Consider the following 17999-nt stretch of genomic DNA (forward strand, 5'->3'; position numbering starts at 1 on the left):
AAAGTTAAGAAAGATCACAGAAAAACATTAAATGACATTAAATAAAACGTCTCAAAAATCATTGAACTGAAAGCAATGGGAACACCACCATTCATTATGATCTTTACTAGCATATTGTACAATTCACATCTTGCCTTGACAAAACTTCACAAACAGTGTCCATGCTGTTGACCTAACATACGTTGATTGACAACTCTGGTACCTTTGTATGAGTTAGTTTTTGTGGCCACATCTACATAATCATAAGAAACAGATGGAAAACAATCTTGTTCTGAAACTTGATATGTTTCTACAAAGCTGACTTTCCTAGCTTGTATTCCTAGTTTCCCAGTAGCCTTTTTCATTATGCAGAAAGAAGACTTACCATTCTGGCACTGTGCACCGAAGAATCCATCAGGGCAGAGACAAGTATTTGGCTTATAACAGGAACCACCATTGAGGCAAACCGGCTCACACAGAGCTGATACGCAACAGGAAAAAGGGATCACAAAGTATGGTTATTTTAAACTGAATGTGGCACAGATGTATGGAAGGAAACACAATAATATATTTTAACAACAAGTAAAAATAGCTTATATTTTAGGCTTCAAAAAAACAAAAATAAGCAAAATAACTTTGTAATTGCTTTGAAAGTATGTTCATTTGTTCCATTTGTAATATTAATAATAAAGCTGAGAATGTGGAGTGACTGTGATTAAAATTCAGAATGTTTCAGTTAATTATCACAGGCTAAGAAAGGGCAACGCAACTCAACAACATTGACCGCTGGATGTGGCTATGCATAGACCTTTATCCCTTTGCAAATAAAATAGGGCTGCTTTACTCAAGCCCTTCCATGTCCAAGATGGCTGATGTTTCATCACTGCTTTGACTGTACTTCTAACTCTATTTTCAGCCTAGATTTCATCCAGTCTCCAAAGAATACTACAAATAGTTTGCATCCAAATTCAACTTGCTCGAATTAATTGGTGTTTTTACTTCTTGTAATATGTGGTTTATTTACATTGTATATCATAAAACAACTTGCTTTATGGTCTTATTTTTTTTACAAAATAATTGTATCCCATGTCTTTTTCACTAATGATATTAAACCTGAAAAAAGGGGAAAAAATCAACTTAATCTTTGTTGTCCTTTGTAGCAGGCTTCACGTATAACTAGCATATTATAAATGGTGTGCTATTTTTTATTGAGAAAAGTCATTTGATCAGAGTAAATTAGAATAAACAGACAAACTGCAAACATTTCTGCTGAGGTAGCATGCTGTGGGACAATGGTCTTGTACCCTGTAAAGATTTTTCTCTTGGGGCTGGAGAGATGGCTCAGTGGTTAAGAGCACTGACTGCTCTTCCAGAGGTCCTGAGTTCAATTCCCAGCCACCACATGGTGGCTCACAGCCATCTATAATGAGACCTGGCGCCCCCTTCTGGCATGCGGGCACACATGGAAGGGTGTACAGATAATAAATAAATCAAAAATATTTTTTTTCTCTTGTACTTGTTTAATAAAACATTGATTCCCCAGTAGCCAGGCTGGAAGTATAGGTGGAGCAATTAGAATAGGAGTATTCTGGGAAGAAAAAAGGCTCAGTCTGCAGTGGTCACCCAGACATAGAGAAAGAAAGATAAGAATGCCTTGGTGATAAAAGGTACCAAGCCACATGGCTAAGACAGACAAGAATTATGGATTAGTGTATAATGTAAAAGTTAATAAGAAGCCTTTGCTAATTGGCCAACCAGTTTATAATTAATGTAGACCTCTGTGTGTTTCTTTGGGATTGAATGGCCGTGGAACCTGTTGGGGTAGAAACCTCTGTCATCAGAAGCACATCTGATACTGATAAATGCATTGATGTGGTGGCTATGCTTAACATCCAGAATTGAATAGATGTTTAATAAAGTAGAATGTCTATATCCTGATGAGAAAAAGAGAGAAAAATTTAAATGGAGAAATTAAAACAAAGACAGGTATTCTGTATCCATATCAGGTAAGTGAGTGATGGACATACAAAAGGAAGACAATACTGAACAGGAAACATCACATGTAAGGCGGCATAAGATTCCAGATAACAGAAAAACATGAAGACAAAGGTAAGAAGTTTTAAAATGTATTATATATAACTATCTCATATCTTTCTCATCAGTTCAGTTTTGTCTTTTTAGGTGTGACTTTCTGGGATATTTGAGTATTTTGTTGTTATTGTTGATACGTTTATTGTACACAGTTCTGATTTTTACCTGTACTACAGGTGGGTCCATACCAGCCAGACTTGCACTGGCAAATATCTGGTGCAACACATTTGCCTCCATTTTCACAGTGCTTGTTACAGACCACTAAGATCACAGAACAAAGACAAAAGAAAGTTATAACTCATAGCTCATAACTGTTAAATACTGCTGGTAATAAATTCTACCAGAGAAGGACCAGGATGATTCACACTCTGGCTTATATGCACTTCAGTTCTCATGTTCAGTTATTTTCTTACTGATAAAGATGGCTAAAGTAGAAAATTATTAATATTGGATGAGGATTAGTTACTTATGAAATTATTAGTAACTGGTGAACATAATAAAAATTAAATAAAATAAACCAAACTTATGCACAAATTAATATGTATTATTTTCACTTATTTCAAAGAACAAGATAAGTTACTATTGAAACTCCTATATCCATTTTTTCATGAGACAGGGTTTCACTGTATGTAACTCAGACTACTTCTCAATTCATGATTCTCCTGTCTCATCTTCCCAAACAGCAGGATTACAACCATGTCCATTTGAACTTCTTTACCTCATTTCTGGACACTCCTAGTTCCTCTAGTGCATCAACTTTTTTTAGGGGTGGGTTTGTTTTATTTATCACTAAACCATCAACTCATCAAAGGAGAAGCTTATTATAGCAGATCGCACGGGAGCTGTACTTACGTGTTTCACACCTTGGTCCTACAAATCCATAAGCGCAAGTGCAGAGATTGCCAGGCAAACATGTGCCCCCATGTTGGCAAGGAGGGCTACAACGTTCTGCAGACACAGATATTATTAAGTCAGGTTTAATAATCCATACATATGCACTCATACAGAATGGCTACAATAAAGCCCCCTATAAGAACAATTTGGGATAAACTCTATTCCCTCTTACTGTGTAGTTACTTTTCTGTGGAAATTTACTACATGATTCACTATTACAAAGCAATCATCAATCAGCACCATGTTTTGGCTTATGAATGAAATTCATAAAACACAATGTAGGTGGCTGAAAGGTTTATTAAAGCTTCAGTTAACTGGATGACAATACTTGACCTTCAGCTTTTTCTAAACTGTGAGCATAGACTTATGAATTACTGTCCTCCTAAAAACAGGATTTTTTTTTACTTCCATAATTATTTTCATTTGTTATTAGTGTTGAAGATTTCTGTTAGTTCCAGATTTATTTTGTTACTTTGTGGCTTTCTTGGCTTTTTAGGCAATTAACACACCTCTTAGATCCTTCACAATTATATGTATCACTTGCTCAAATTTAGTGTCAAAAAAGTTTTAAAATAGCAAATTAATTTTAAAAATTATTAATTAATTATTAAAAGTAATTGTCAATTCTATCTTGTAGATTCTTTGTTCACTTAATATTTCAGCCTAAACCATGCAATGTGTATATGGCTACAGGCGTTTTTTTTAAACAACTTTTTATGTTTCTTCTTACTACACAAAAGTCATTTAATAATTATCTTTTGCCAAAAATATTTGAAGGGATGTGTTACCTTGTACCTAACTCTCAAAAACAAAAATTTTGGAAGACAAACATTTGTTTTTTGGATCTCTGATTTCTGAAGTTTGAGAGTTTAAAATTCCAAAATTAAGGGCTGGAGAGGTGGCTCAGTGGTTAAGAGCCACTGACTGCTTTCTAGATAACCCGAATTCTGGATATCCCAGTACACTTGGCACCTTATAACCTTCTGTAAATCTAGTCCTAAGGTATATGTCACCATCTTCTGGCTTTTATGGGAACTGCATGTACATGGTGCCCAAACACACATTCTGGCAAAACACTAGGCGGTTAAAACTCTAAAATGAATTATTATAGTGAATATTTTTAAAACTGTGAACTTTTATCCAAGCATTGGTAAGTACTCGTTAGCATAAACATAGCAAGAAAATTATCTTTTAAAATATTTTCAAGGAAATAACACTGTATTTAGGCTCATTTTTGAGATTTTAATTGGAATTATCACCTTCATCACAAGTTGCTCCATCCTGCCCTGGAGGACATTCACAGATGTTAGGCTTAATGCATTTTCCATGTTTTTTGCAAACAGGGTGACAGATGGCTACATAAAAATAAAGCCCATGGCTTAGAAATATTGATTATCAAAGAAAATTTATTATATGAACTAATGAATCGTGTACCTACCAGTTTGGCAGTTGGAACCAGTGTAACCGGGTTTACATTTGCATATATTTGGTGCAACACATTCCCTGTTTCTTCCACATGAGTGTCTGCAAAATGCTGCAAAAATCAAGGAAGAATGTCAGAACTGGAGATGTACTAAAATTTATATATGTATACACACACACACACACACACACATATGGCATTTTATATAAATGACTTCAGATTTATATAAAAAATAAAGTTTTTAAAAACTTCCTTAGTGTGAACATTTTAATGAATTCTTAAACCACAGCTACTATACCTACTATATTTAATTATAATTCTTTTTTTATACTGTTTCAAGATTAGAATGATTGAGAAAAATTATTGCGAGACTAAGAAAGTACACTATGTGGCAATTATTCCAATAGCACTAGCTCACAGCGTAGGAAGCAGCCAGCCATGCATTCATCTTGCAGAGTGTGAGGTTTCTGACCCTGTACAGCTAAATGTTCATAATAGCACAGTGATGGTCAGAATCCCAAAGAGCAAGGTTCCAGGAAGTCAAAAGATAATGCGGCTGGATTCCTTGAGCATCTTCAGCTACCTGACATATTCCAGTGGGCACATAACACCTCTTGTGTAGCCATATTACATGAGATGGCTGCATTTTATTTCGTAATAATAAGCAATTTTGGGTTATATACATACAGGCATTGAGACTTTATATTCTTACAGAAAAGAAAGAGTGCTCATTTTTTTATTTTGTTTTTGTTTATTGTTGTTGTTGTTATATTTTGTTGTTGGAATACCAAGAACATAGAAGTACTGAAATGTTTCTTTTGGTTAATTTTATTCTCAATCCAAAATGCACAACAACAATAAAAGTAACAAAGATATAGCAGGAACATTGAAAAAAACACCTAAAAAACAGTTTCTCAGTTTTAGGACTAAAATATTTATTTTTATTAAACAAAAGCAATGACTATACAGGGCAAAGATATAAACAACACTTGTAAAACTGACAGAACAAAAAAAAAACTGTTCAAATGCCGAAATAATTTGAGGAATTACAGAAAATCACAGTTTGTGAAAATAAGCAAGTATGTCAGAGTCAGTAATTTGAGGTGTTAACTGCCAACTGTGCTCTGAAAAGAAACTGGGCCACAATACTGACCAGGTTTGCATTCACAGCTGTGACTCATCTCTTTAGCTGCTTGACTCTAGACAACCAGACTCACAAAGCTCCGCTCCCTCGTCTGTACACACAGAAAATAATACTAAATATGTGAGGTTGTTGTGGACTATAGGATGGTTAAAATAAAACGTTGCATAGAACTTAGACTAGAGCAGGTATCACTGTATTAACAATACTTATGTAGCAATGATATTTTCTAGCAGTAACAGTATTTTAAAGAGAGCATTTCAGAAAATCCACTTTTCGAAACTGTATTAAGCAGAATGAATATAAATCATCAGAGAGAGAAGTATAACTGTTTAATTATCTAAGCTCTAAATTTTCACTCTATGTTCCAAAATATTTCACAGTACCTCTGCAGTTGGTCCCATCTCCATAATACCCAATGGGGCAGGGTCCACACTTGAAGTGACCATCGATGGTTGGCACGCAGGAAACACCCAGGAAACATGATGATTCTGTGCAATTCGATATTTTGGTTGATCCATAGCTCTCTGGCAAGATAGTGTTTTCTTCAGTAGTCAATGATGCAAACTCATACTGAGTAAAACCTTGGAAAGGTTTGCTAATTTGAGCATTACCCCTTCTCATATCTGTTTGAACAGTGCCCTGGATATCATCTCTTATTTGCCCAAGAGATCTGCTAGGATTGTTGCTTAAAGGAGCACCACTTTTTGCAGAAACTTGTGACTCATTGAGAGTAAGATTTGTACTGAGAATGTGATCTGCATGCTCATAAGCAGGTGTCTGATGAGAAATGGCCTTCTTTGTATTATCCATTTGAGTTGTAACTGATTTTATAGACAAGTGAGAAGTGCCTGTTGAGTTTAGGAATTCATCGGTAGTTGTTCCAGGACTTTCAGTAAAGCTTGGCCTTGATAGTAAACGCTCCTCTGATGGTGATTGAAAACTCAAATCTAGAAAACAACAAAAAAGAATAGAAATGTTCATCACAATTAAATATTTATTATCAATCAATTAATAGTAAATTAATAATCAATTATAATGATTTAATTAATAATGAATTAAAATTTCATTTAAAATTAATTCATTATTAATGTTCTGCAATATTCACATTTTGGTGCCAAGTTATTCATTCTTTTATGTGGGGTTTAAAATATGTAAGACTAAGAATCATAAAGTAATGAAAAGTCGTAATAGTGTTACAGCCTTCAAGGACACTGTAGCCTATTTGAATGCACAAAGTAACACAGAAAATAAGCTAACTTGAAAGTGAACACTCACTAATAAGCATCCCTGAAATTCCTTTTGTTCATTTTTCTATAATAGATATCCAAGAATTAAGAAGATTAAAAAGGATAATGTATTACAAGTTGCATTATATAACACTTTTGTTGTCTTTCTAAAAGTAAAAATGCCTGAGGTGCAACTTGCTAGTCTTAGCAAAAGCAATTGGGAAGTATTCTGCATTAGACTTGAACCAAGACCATGACCTACTAGGGGATATTTCCATCTATTGGCCTAGCAAGATTTTTATGTTTTTGGCAGTTTTACCAACCTTTTCTTCAAGTGACGCTTTTATCAAGCCTCGTGAGAATCATAATTTTTGTAGTAAAGTCATTGAAAAAACTGTTTCAACTGTAAATCAGTACATGAAAGTTCAACTATTGCAAAGCAAACTCAATGAATCTAGGATTCAAAAGTTACTTGAAATTAACTCTTTTCAAATTAGATCAAAGATTCAATTAAGATATTCTCTTTTTTTTCACCAAATACTCAGATACAGAGTAACGTGTGTTTCTGAAAATTTATCTGTAAAAGTGTAAATCCTAACGATGTCTGTCTTTGGAGAGGGGGCCTTTGTTAAAGGAATTCTGGATGTGTTCGGTGAGTAGAGTTATCTCTGATCTCAGAAGATGAAGACAGTCATCCTAAGGGGGGGTGAGGATACCAGGAGAGTTCATGCACACACACACACACACACACACACACATGTGCGCACGCGTGCGCGCGGCCCAGTGATGATACTGCTGTCTACCAGCCAAGAAGACAGTTTCCCTAAAGCCAACCAGACTAGGTCCTTGCTCTTGAGCTTCCTGATGCCAGAATTAAAATTATCAATGAAAAGAACGTATTTTGTGTGACATTATACAATCCTTACTATTCCACAGAATAAAAATATCCCAGGAGTAATTATTTCAGTCTTATGGAAAACCAGTTGGCTGGTACTGACTCACTTGTTACCCTGACAGAGAGGCCCAGGATGATATAGTGACCGAGTGATCAAATTTCCATCAAAAGCATATCTTTATTCACCTAATTGTACCACAAAAATCATTCTTTGATGCTGTTTTCTGGACCTCACTTTTAAAATACTAATGTCCCTTAGTTTCTTTAGTTCCCTTTACTCTAAAATCTCTGTGTCCCTGGATAATAACCATAGGAGTTGCATTTGTCACTCACGCCTCCCTCAGTCTTTACACAGATATTATGTAGCCTCTTTCTATCTAGACTAGAGGCATTATAGAAAGACTTTAAAAGTTTTCCATTGTTCTGCCTGGGAGGAAAGAGGCCCTGCATAGTAATCTTGTGTCCCTCAGGCACATCTATCAAAATACACAAAACATCTTTTCGGCACCATGGAGCTCCTCATCACGTTTCTCTCTACCACATGGTGATCTATTAAGTGGAAGACATATGTGGCACACTTCTGTATGCTGTGCTTCTGGTACTCCATGCAGCGTGATGCATAGCTACTGAAGGAACAAGTGAATAGAAGATCATGCAAGCAAGTGACCCCAATTAGTTAAATGCCACACAAAGCATAGCAACAAGCGGGAGCCTTTACCATGGCATATGTCCCCATCCCCATGAAATCCTTTTGGACATGAGCCACAATGGTAGGAGCCAAAGACATTGATGCACTCCACACCTGGGACACAAGGCCAAGATTCACACTCATCAACATCTTTCTCACAGTTCTTGCCTATAGGAAAAACAGACCAATAGATCAAATTATTTATTTTGAAATCCAGTATATGTTTAACACCCCACTCTTTGGTTACTTACACTCCCATTTTATTTTGCTGAAAATTTAGACAGAGCTTAGTATGTAGACTAGGCTGTTGTGGTACTAGCTGTGTGTCTCATGTTAACCTAAAATGTGTGATACTCCTGCTTCCTGAGTTCTGGGATTGCAAACACATTCCACCACACCTGGCAGGTTCTCCTACTCTTTCTTTAGAGAATCCAAGCATCTGCCGAGGAAATAATTTACTCTTTTTAAAAAACTGCTATGAAATCTAGAATAAACCCATTAACACTTCTTTTAATAGCAAACTCAGGTATTCATACAAACAAATTTGTTTTTCTATACAGAAGACGAGTATTCTCATCACAAGAGAAGACCAGGTAGATGGATCTGGAATGGTGAACTTAAGTAACATAACCAGATCTGTCTCAAGAAACAGTCTATTAATATTTGAGCTAAGAATTACAGTATATAACATAATTCTATACTATATATACTTTTCTTTTAAAACTCTAACTTTTGGAACATCGCTCATTTAGGCTAAAAATATCTTATTCAGTCAAATGACAGAACTTTGAAATTTTTAATTATACATGCTAAAATTTAATAAGTTTCTCAATGAGGTATTTTGAAATGATATAGTGCCCTCTGATAAGCTTAACATCTTATTTGAATGAATAAATCCATATTATGAGTAGATACAATCCCTTGTTACACATATATTTCTGAGACAATATCTGAACATTTTCAAATACAGTCTGTAACAAAACACAAAAGAAATATCTACATTCATATGTCTAGGTGATAATTTTTAAATTATAAAAAATTAAAAGACAAGTAAATATTTTGCTCTTTTCATATAGTTTAAAACTGATATATGTTGGAAAAGTCAGTTTAATGACTATATTAATCTAGTGATTACATCTACATAAATGAAGAGCTATTTATATAAGTAAGACCTTTGGCTATTTGATAAAATGAAGGCTTATTAAGTTTATGTGTTATTTCTGGAACCAGACATTTTAGGACAAGTAAAGAATTAGGGGGTATGCTAGCATTTCATTTGTTTTTATTTCCGATTTAACCATGATATCTCTAAATAAGTTATTAATGGAGCATTTGTTACATGATAATATTTGTATTCTCCCTGAAATAATTGTTATTATATATACATGTTTCTTTTTTTAACAAAATAAAGTACAATAAGATAAAACAAAACCATCACATTGAAGCTGGACAAGGCAAATCCACAGAAGAAAATGAACCCGTAAGAAACGGCGCAGGAATCAAAGACCCATTCATTCACACATTCAGTATTCCCACAAAAGTACTAAACTTGAAGCTGTAAAATATACACAGAGAACTTGGTGCCGACTTATGTAGGCCCTGTTCTGGCTGCTTCAGTCTTTGTGAGTTCATAAGAGCTTTGCTCAGTTGATGTAGAGGACCTTGTCCTCCTGGTCGCCTCCATCCCCTCTGGCTCCCACACTCCTCCTGCCTCCTTGTTCACAGTGTTCCCTGATCTGTTATATTTTAATGTCAATATGTTTAAACGTTTTTTTTACTTTCAAGAAAGATGTAGAAATGCCTATAAAATGCAATTGAGTTTCCTTGACTGCTGTAAGATTTACAAATTAGACAAAATTGCAAGAATATATGAACACAAAATTGCAAAAGTATAGGAAAGTAATTAAAAACAATCAAAAATATGATGTAATATAATAAGGATATAAGCAATATGTATTATGTGATACTTTTGGCCAGACTTTAAAAATATGCATCAAAATCTTAAGAACATAGATTTGCATGGCTCCACAAATAATATTCCAAGGAGCGTGTCATTCATTCACATTTTCATTTGGTTCATAATGAACCCACACTGACCTGTGAGCCCAGGAGGACAGACACACGAGTAACGGTTTAAGTCTCTAATACATTTGCCAGGGTCACAGGGGTTTGGCTGGCACCCACTGGCATCAACTTCACAAAGGCGGCCATGGAAACCAGGCAAGCAGACACACAGGTATGCTCCACTTCCTGGAGGAAATTTCCTATCAGACTCACAGGAGCCTCCATTCAAGCAGTCGCAAGGCTTCACAGTCACCTATAAAAGACAAATAACAAATGCTTTATTTCTAATGGAATTATGTTTAGCTAACGCTAAACATAAAATCATGACAGGCATGAGGGCCTATGTACAGGTATAATCAAATTACGTATTTCTGCAAAATGCTTGTTTAAAAGTTATGTCCACTCTTGAGAGTACAACTAAAATATATGTGCTAGGGGGAGTACTTTTAGAATATTCCAAGTAGAACAATTTATTTTTACTTTCTAATTTTTCAAACAGATTCTATTTGGCTCAGAGTGACCTTTGACCTCCTTCCTCAGCTTTCCAAGTACAGATATTTTTAGGCATGTGATAGCATACTCCATAGCTAGAATGATCTATTTCTATAATGCAAACAGAACTCTAGGAAACAAAATCAGAAACATTAAAGACAGTTAGCACCCATGTATATACAGTTTAAGAGCAGACCATAACTCCAGTTTCCAAGTTAATATGACCAAACACAATTACTTTTCATCACGTGTCTATGTGAAAGTGTACATGACAAACTTCAAACCCACATGTACAACACAAAGAGTTTATAAGCCTTATGACTGGCATTCTACATATATCAATAAAAAACGTTGTCAATTAGTTCTTTCATGCATTTTTCCTATATTTTTGGTTTCTAAATCAGCATCCAAGAATCTTTCATTTGAAGGAAAAAAGTATAATTATCAATCTCATTTTAGTCAGGACTTTTCTGGGAGTGGCAATGAGTGAGGTTCTCATCCTTGTCTATCATGGACAGAGTACAATGTCTGCTTTCAGTTTAGACCCATAACTAAACTGTCTCTAAGGTGCTATGCTGGTACAAGCAACACTCAAAGATGCAACATTTAGTGACTTCATTGCTCTTTGACGTTAAGACCATGTCTTAGGTTTGAATTTAAGATGAAATGGTGGTATTTGTAAAAGAGGCAGTGACGTATATAATTACGGCATGACCTCCATTGTGACAGTAGTTTCCGCCTCGCAGTCATCCTTAAGATGGACAGTGAATCTCTGAGGAGTCAGTGACTCTGTTTTCCATGTGAGAAGTCCTTCGGAGGAGATGCTTGCTCCATCAGGACCAGAATCCAGTGTAAAATGTATCTCAGAACCTTCCGGATCCCAGGCCACGAACTGGTATTCAAAGTCTTCTCCGTAAAATACCTGTAATGTGCCTTGCAGTGCCTGTATCACAGGGGGCTGGTTATCTGCAACAGAGAAAGTCAGAAGGGAGAGAAGCTTGATGGTGATAGTTCCCACAGAGACAAGTGTCTAATAAGAACTTAACTCTGATTAATGTTTTATTAACTGCTCTGTTGGTGATGTTGTTATTTAAATGTTATTCCATTCTGTGTAAATATAAAAGTAACCAGCAGGTTTATGGTCAGTTTAGCAAAGAATATCTGTAAATACGTTGGATACTGCATAAGACATACAGGCAGCTTTCCACTCTTTGGGTTGGAGCCATTCCTCTTTTGTCTTAAATAACTCTGTGTTGACCATTCCACTCTGCATGCTACCCTACTTTTAACCATTGGGAGCAAACAGTCAGACTAAACTCCTATTCCTCTGAGCCTCTTCTAGTGGCCAAACTCACACTCCAGTGGAGCTGTGTCAGGAATAAGGAATGTTTTCTTTACATGCTGAAAAAAATCTCAAAATGTAGTTTAAGCTGTCTTATATTTTAGTGTGTGTACTTTCCTCATCTGCTAGCTAAGCAGAAGTAAGAGAGCAACTTGACCATGGCATCTGGGCTTGCAAGCACATCATGTGTACACAGGACACACCGAAGCCAAGAAACCCCAGTTCTGACTCCCCATCTTTCCCTGTATACTTCAAAAGCAGCCTCATAGTGATCTTATTCCCCTCATCCTCCACATGAGATTTATTTTAAGACTCCTTATGTCATTGAACACTATGGCTTATTCACAAATCTGTCATTAAAAGCCATTAAAAGACAGACTCCAACTCAGAAGGTTGTCTCCATTTTCTTTATCTCTCTCACCATTTTCCCTCAAATTTTCATTGGCTTTGGCTTTAAATCATGTTCCTAGGTGGTGAACATGATGTTATCTAACAAAGCAATGAGGTTTACATTTATAGTGACATGTATAATATCACAAACTACTGTGTAAATATAAAGTTTATTACCTATATAAAAAGCATATGGTCTCTGAGAATCTTGTCTTACTACATCTAACTTACTAGCCCTTGCAACTAATAATATCTGATCACCACGAGAGGAAAGAACTCACTCATACAGAACTACCATAGTACTTGGTAGAGTGGAGAAGCTGTGCCGTATGACTACAATTTGAACGGAATAGTGTATCCTAAATGTATTTGTACACAGGACTATAGTCGTAGAATCACATAAGAAGGGCACTGAGAGGCACATTACAGAGTACTGAGTCTAAATACCATAAATAATAAAAGATAAATTCATATATGTTGGAACTGAAATAGCTGAATTCTTTGTCTTAAAACTGAACAGAGTAAAGCTAAACTTAGAAAATGTTGTGTACCTGAAATAAAAATTCCCTTTTCTTTCTTCCATGAACAATTATTGCTTCAATATTAAACATTAAAATATTTCTTATAATATTACAACATGATGATATAAATTACATATCGTCATGTATCATTTAACATTAAAACAAGTTCTAAGAAATACATTGTTAATCAGTTTTATCATGGTACCATCACGGAATGTATAGTCACAAATTATGACAGCTATGAAATCCCTTAGTGATATAAACACATGTCAACTCTATTGTTAAAAAAGATAATATTCGGTGTTTGCAGTCTTATATAAAAACATACTCCTGCCTTTTGTTTTCTTAAAGCAAAGAAATTTATAAAGTAACGAAAGATATTAAATTAAATACATTGTTCATCTATCTGAAATCAATCAATATCTGTTATGGTTTAAAATGACCTTAAAACTTTTGGGTAAGAAATAGTAGTATTAATAAAGAACTTACTTTCCAAAAATGACCAGGTTGAATTTGATATTTGGGGTCTACAAACCAAACAAGAGCTGGTAGGGTTTTTATCCCCTTCATTGTAGCAGAGACCATTAATAACACAAACATTATCCTAGTGGAATTTGAAAAAAGAAAATATTAATAAGACATCCCATGGCTAACACATAGAAACTAGAAACAGAAAGACAGCAGCATGTATATTTGGATTAGGAAAGAGTTTTCATAAACTCAACACAACACATCTTTGAAAATTGTTCATTGTATGTAAAAAACAATGGAACTGATTAATTTAGAGGAATAAGAAAATGCAGGCAAGCCAGGCAGTGGTGGCTCACACCTTAAATCACAGTATTCGGTAAGCAGAGGCAGGCAGATCTCTATGAGTTCGAGGCCAGCGTGGTCTACAAGAGCTAGTTCCAGGACAGGCTCCAAAGCTACAGAGAAACCCAGTCTTGAAAAACCAAGAAAAAAAAAGAAAAGAAAAAAATGCAGGTAAGCCATGAAATACTATCACAAGGCTTATAAGTGTTAACAAACAGTGAGTACAGTCACCATTTTTGTCTATCAGCACCTCCTGGCAGTATTTTATTAATAAAGATGGCATTTTTCTGTACATCTGAAAACAGTTATCTTCTGTTTGCCTTTGTAGCCAACTTTGTCCTTTAAATTCTACTACTAGCCCAGATTCATGGCATAATTACCTCCACTTCGTAATAGATACATACAGGTCAAGACATCCCTGAACGGGAACCTGCCATAGGGAGAAAACAGGGGGTGCAGTCATCCCTTAACTTAGTCAAAAGATTCATATAAAAATGATTACTTATCAATTTTGCTCATTTTGTACCAACTCTATTGATACTACTTACAATGCTGTACAAAACAGAACAAATAGCTGAAAGGACATGACAATCTTGAAAGTCATCATTGAAAGCACTTTCAAACAAGCAGAAACAAAATATTTTAGATAAAATAAAAAAATATTCACTTTTCTACAACTAAAATTTTTGTTGGCATAATCTGAATGCTTATCTCAAGAAAAAATAAAATGTATAAATTGTTCGATCTTCGTATGTGTGGTTACTAGTTTTATGTTCTTTGATTTTGAAGAGGTGAATGATAATAGGTCAATGGTGTTCATTAAGTCATCTATTTTTATGTGAGAAAGCCTTCTAGGCAATGAAAGGGGAAAAAACAGAAAACAAACAGAAACAACACAACTTTTGGTAAAAGCATTAGCTACATTTTATAAACCCTTTTCAAATATTTGCTACAATAAGGACTAGCTAATCACAAAGACAAATCTTACTGAAAAAATAGTATTACTACAGTGGAAATGATGTACATAGGACCACATTAGTCAATGATTCAACATGACTTTCCTTCTCTGATTCTTTATGAGAAGTACAGAGAAGAGGGGCTGGGACTCATGTAGTCCAGGCTTTTCTCCTTGATGGGACAACCTTAAACTTCTGATATTCCCACCTCCATCTCCCAAGTGATGGAGTTACAGGTATTTGCTACTTTCACATAACTTCTTTAGTGTTTCGTGGAGAAAATATTCTGCCACTTAAGATGCTAAAAGAAGCAACATTTTCCTTGTTAATCCACAAGAGTTACGGGAAGATGATTAATTTCAGTTAGACTCATGAAAATATGGGGAAGGAATTTTCTGATGCCATTCTAGCAGAAAGTTGGAAAAGTCCCATATTACGCCAAAGACATGTGAATGCATGCATTATATACTATGAAAATAAGACATATACCTTCATAATGCATGAGTCATTCTCCTGGAGTTCACAAATTTGACAAGCACCATCATATATAGTCATTATCTTGGGATTACTGAATGCATAACCATCGTTAGATACCTGTGGGATTTAGTTTTACAGTAAGATTAATTCTTCTTCTAAACATTGCCTCATCAATCCACCAGGAAATTTTGTTTATGCATAAATGACAACTTGTATTTGTTACCTTTAATTGCAACTTTGCAAAGAACTTCTCCCCCATGAGATCCATAGTATCAAAATGCTGGCTATCAGTGGGTAGTTGACAATCAACTGCACTGCTGTCTTGAAAGACTGTCTGTGTGTAGACACTTGCTCCAAGCACCCATTCACTGCCATTATACTGAAGGTGTAATGAAAAGTCAATTAACTGCTTCTAAATCGTAGAAGTACTTTTGTTACTAAATTACATATGGTCAACATAGAAATTTAAATATATATATATTTATATATATATACATATACAATGGGATATATAATTAGAAAATCATCACATTAAAATAAGTTTTTCAGAATAGTAAAAATATATACATCATATAATTTGATAAATGAAAAAAACCTTCCCTAGTATTTTATGTACTGTAAAATGTTTTTGTGTGTGAAGAGGAAGAGACAGAATAATTTTCTGAACACTGATAACTATACTAAAATCTAGAAGGATGTATTTTGTTGACAATATCTGAATTCATATTTATAAAATACATTTTGATTGCATGAAGATTTTCAAACATGTGGTATTGGTTGCACAACTTAATAGTGCCTCAGCATTTAGGTCTGAAGAAAAGGACAAGGACAGAGACAATACCCCAGTTTGTGTGAAATAGTCTACCTAGGTTTGAAGACTTGGTGATTGACAGTCTGAAGTTGTCCAGATATCTACAGTCATGGAGGAGCAATCTGTTAGTTCTGTCAGTGGTTTCTCTAGTGGAGGAAAAATAAAAGGAATGTCTCAAAACTGTCATTCTAGCTATCCTTAAGGAATGTAAGCAACACAGAGAAACCCTGTCTGAGGAGGGGGGATTGTAGAATCTCTTGATTTCTTGTGTGAAACCAGGCTGCAGCTAATGACTCATCCTTAAGATAAAAGTTCTACCCCTCTACAAAAACATAGACCCAAAGTGATGACTAAATATGCTTCTACATACTTCATATTCTATATTTTGTGTCTATTATGTGCTGAGGATATTCTTTTTAATTTAAATAGTTTAACTTTTGAGACTTTCTTGCATGTGTACTGTATTTAAACCATATCCATCCAATCCTATGTGTTAAACTCTATACATATACACATAAACACACTGGTATTCTAATGAAGAAAAACACAACAGAAAAGACATAGAATATAACATTTTGTAATGATAACTGAGATTGAAATAAGGTATACTAAAAAAGCCCCACATCTAATCTAGTCAAGGATGACAAAATAGGTTTATATATTGGGGATGTAAAACTGGGTTTTATTTGTGAAGAGAAAATAGGTAGGGAAAGGGTACTAGAGTGAACCCATGCCATTCCATTAGGATCAGAGACACTACTGTCAGCTCCTGAACATGGTAGATTAAAGAGATGCTAAGTAGATAGATGGAGATGATGAAGGTAGATGATAGATACATAGATGACAGACAAATAGATGGATAGATGATAAAAAGATGATAGATGACCAAAAGACATGTGTGCATGCTCTATACATTGACAGCATTTAGGAGCAGTGACTAGCTGTAACAAAGGAGAAGACATCAGCTTAGGGGAAACAGTATCATCCATTCAAATGAAGCCTGCAGCTTTCAACAAATCCCAAAGACTATAGCTGCATGATTTTTCAATTGTTCCAAATTATGCCAGATAAACGGTGAGTCAAGAAAGCCTTTAAAACCCACTTTGGACAGGATTTATGCTTGGAGGTTAAGATAAGGTCTAGTTAGTTGTTTTCCAGCACCCAGTGGACAGCCATATAAACGTATATGTACAAGCAACATTAAATGAACTCTTATTTGATTGCTATGTAACAATAGTTATTAAAAATAAGAGACGAGAAATTTGAGAAGCAGAGAGAGTCATATAGGAAAGGTTTAATATAGGAGAAGGAAAGCAAAGCTATGTAACTATATTTCAATTTTTAAAATTAGGGAAAGCAGAGACTGATTCAACTTTAGTATAACATAAATATTTCTTACATAGGACAGCCTTGGGTTTGACAATTAAATTTACTTCTTTTCTCCTACAAGCTACTATAACGTTTAGGGAATTCAAAAATTCCATGTCAGATGTTTGAAAGGGAGAGACATGAAAATCATAGCACATAAAATACATCTCAAAGGAAGCACAAGAGGTACTTTCCAAGAGACTATAAATTTGTAAAATTTTCTGTTCAATCATTATGGTTAAATGATCTCATGTTATCAGTTCTGTCAAGGCCATGTGTTACTCCTCTGGTACTGAAACCCTAGAGGAGCTATGCAAGACAGAATGGCGTGAGCATCCTTGTGCAATAACTACGTAAGTAAAACATATGCAACAATTGTTTTCTTCAGTAAATTCTCAGTGTCGGATTCACACTTCACTTTAGCA

The 17999-nt window shown here is 35.0% G+C and overlaps 1 protein-coding gene across 1 annotated transcript in view; it reads right to left on the bottom strand.

Annotated features, from left to right (window-relative positions):
* Positions 1-17999, bottom strand: part of Vwde (von Willebrand factor D and EGF domains) — a 62013-nt gene that overhangs the window by 14746 nt on the left and 29268 nt on the right. Inside the window, exons 14-25 of the mRNA XM_075953962.1 lie at positions 15619-15774; positions 15408-15512; positions 13639-13753; positions 11612-11862; positions 10438-10657; positions 8371-8508; positions 5915-6478; positions 4403-4498; positions 4224-4319; positions 2923-3018; positions 2236-2331; positions 365-460 (exon numbers count right to left, since the gene is read on the bottom strand). Of these exons, the coding sequence (XP_075810077.1) occupies positions 365-460; positions 2236-2331; positions 2923-3018; positions 4224-4319; positions 4403-4498; positions 5915-6478; positions 8371-8508; positions 10438-10657; positions 11612-11862; positions 13639-13753; positions 15408-15512; positions 15619-15774 (2029 nt within the window). The remainder of the gene's footprint in view (positions 1-364; positions 461-2235; positions 2332-2922; positions 3019-4223; positions 4320-4402; positions 4499-5914; positions 6479-8370; positions 8509-10437; positions 10658-11611; positions 11863-13638; positions 13754-15407; positions 15513-15618; positions 15775-17999) is intronic.

This window comes from Microtus pennsylvanicus, chromosome 19, assembly GCF_037038515.1.
Source record: "Microtus pennsylvanicus isolate mMicPen1 chromosome 19, mMicPen1.hap1, whole genome shotgun sequence".
In the NCBI taxonomy this organism is placed as follows: Eukaryota; Metazoa; Chordata; class Mammalia; order Rodentia; family Cricetidae; genus Microtus; species Microtus pennsylvanicus.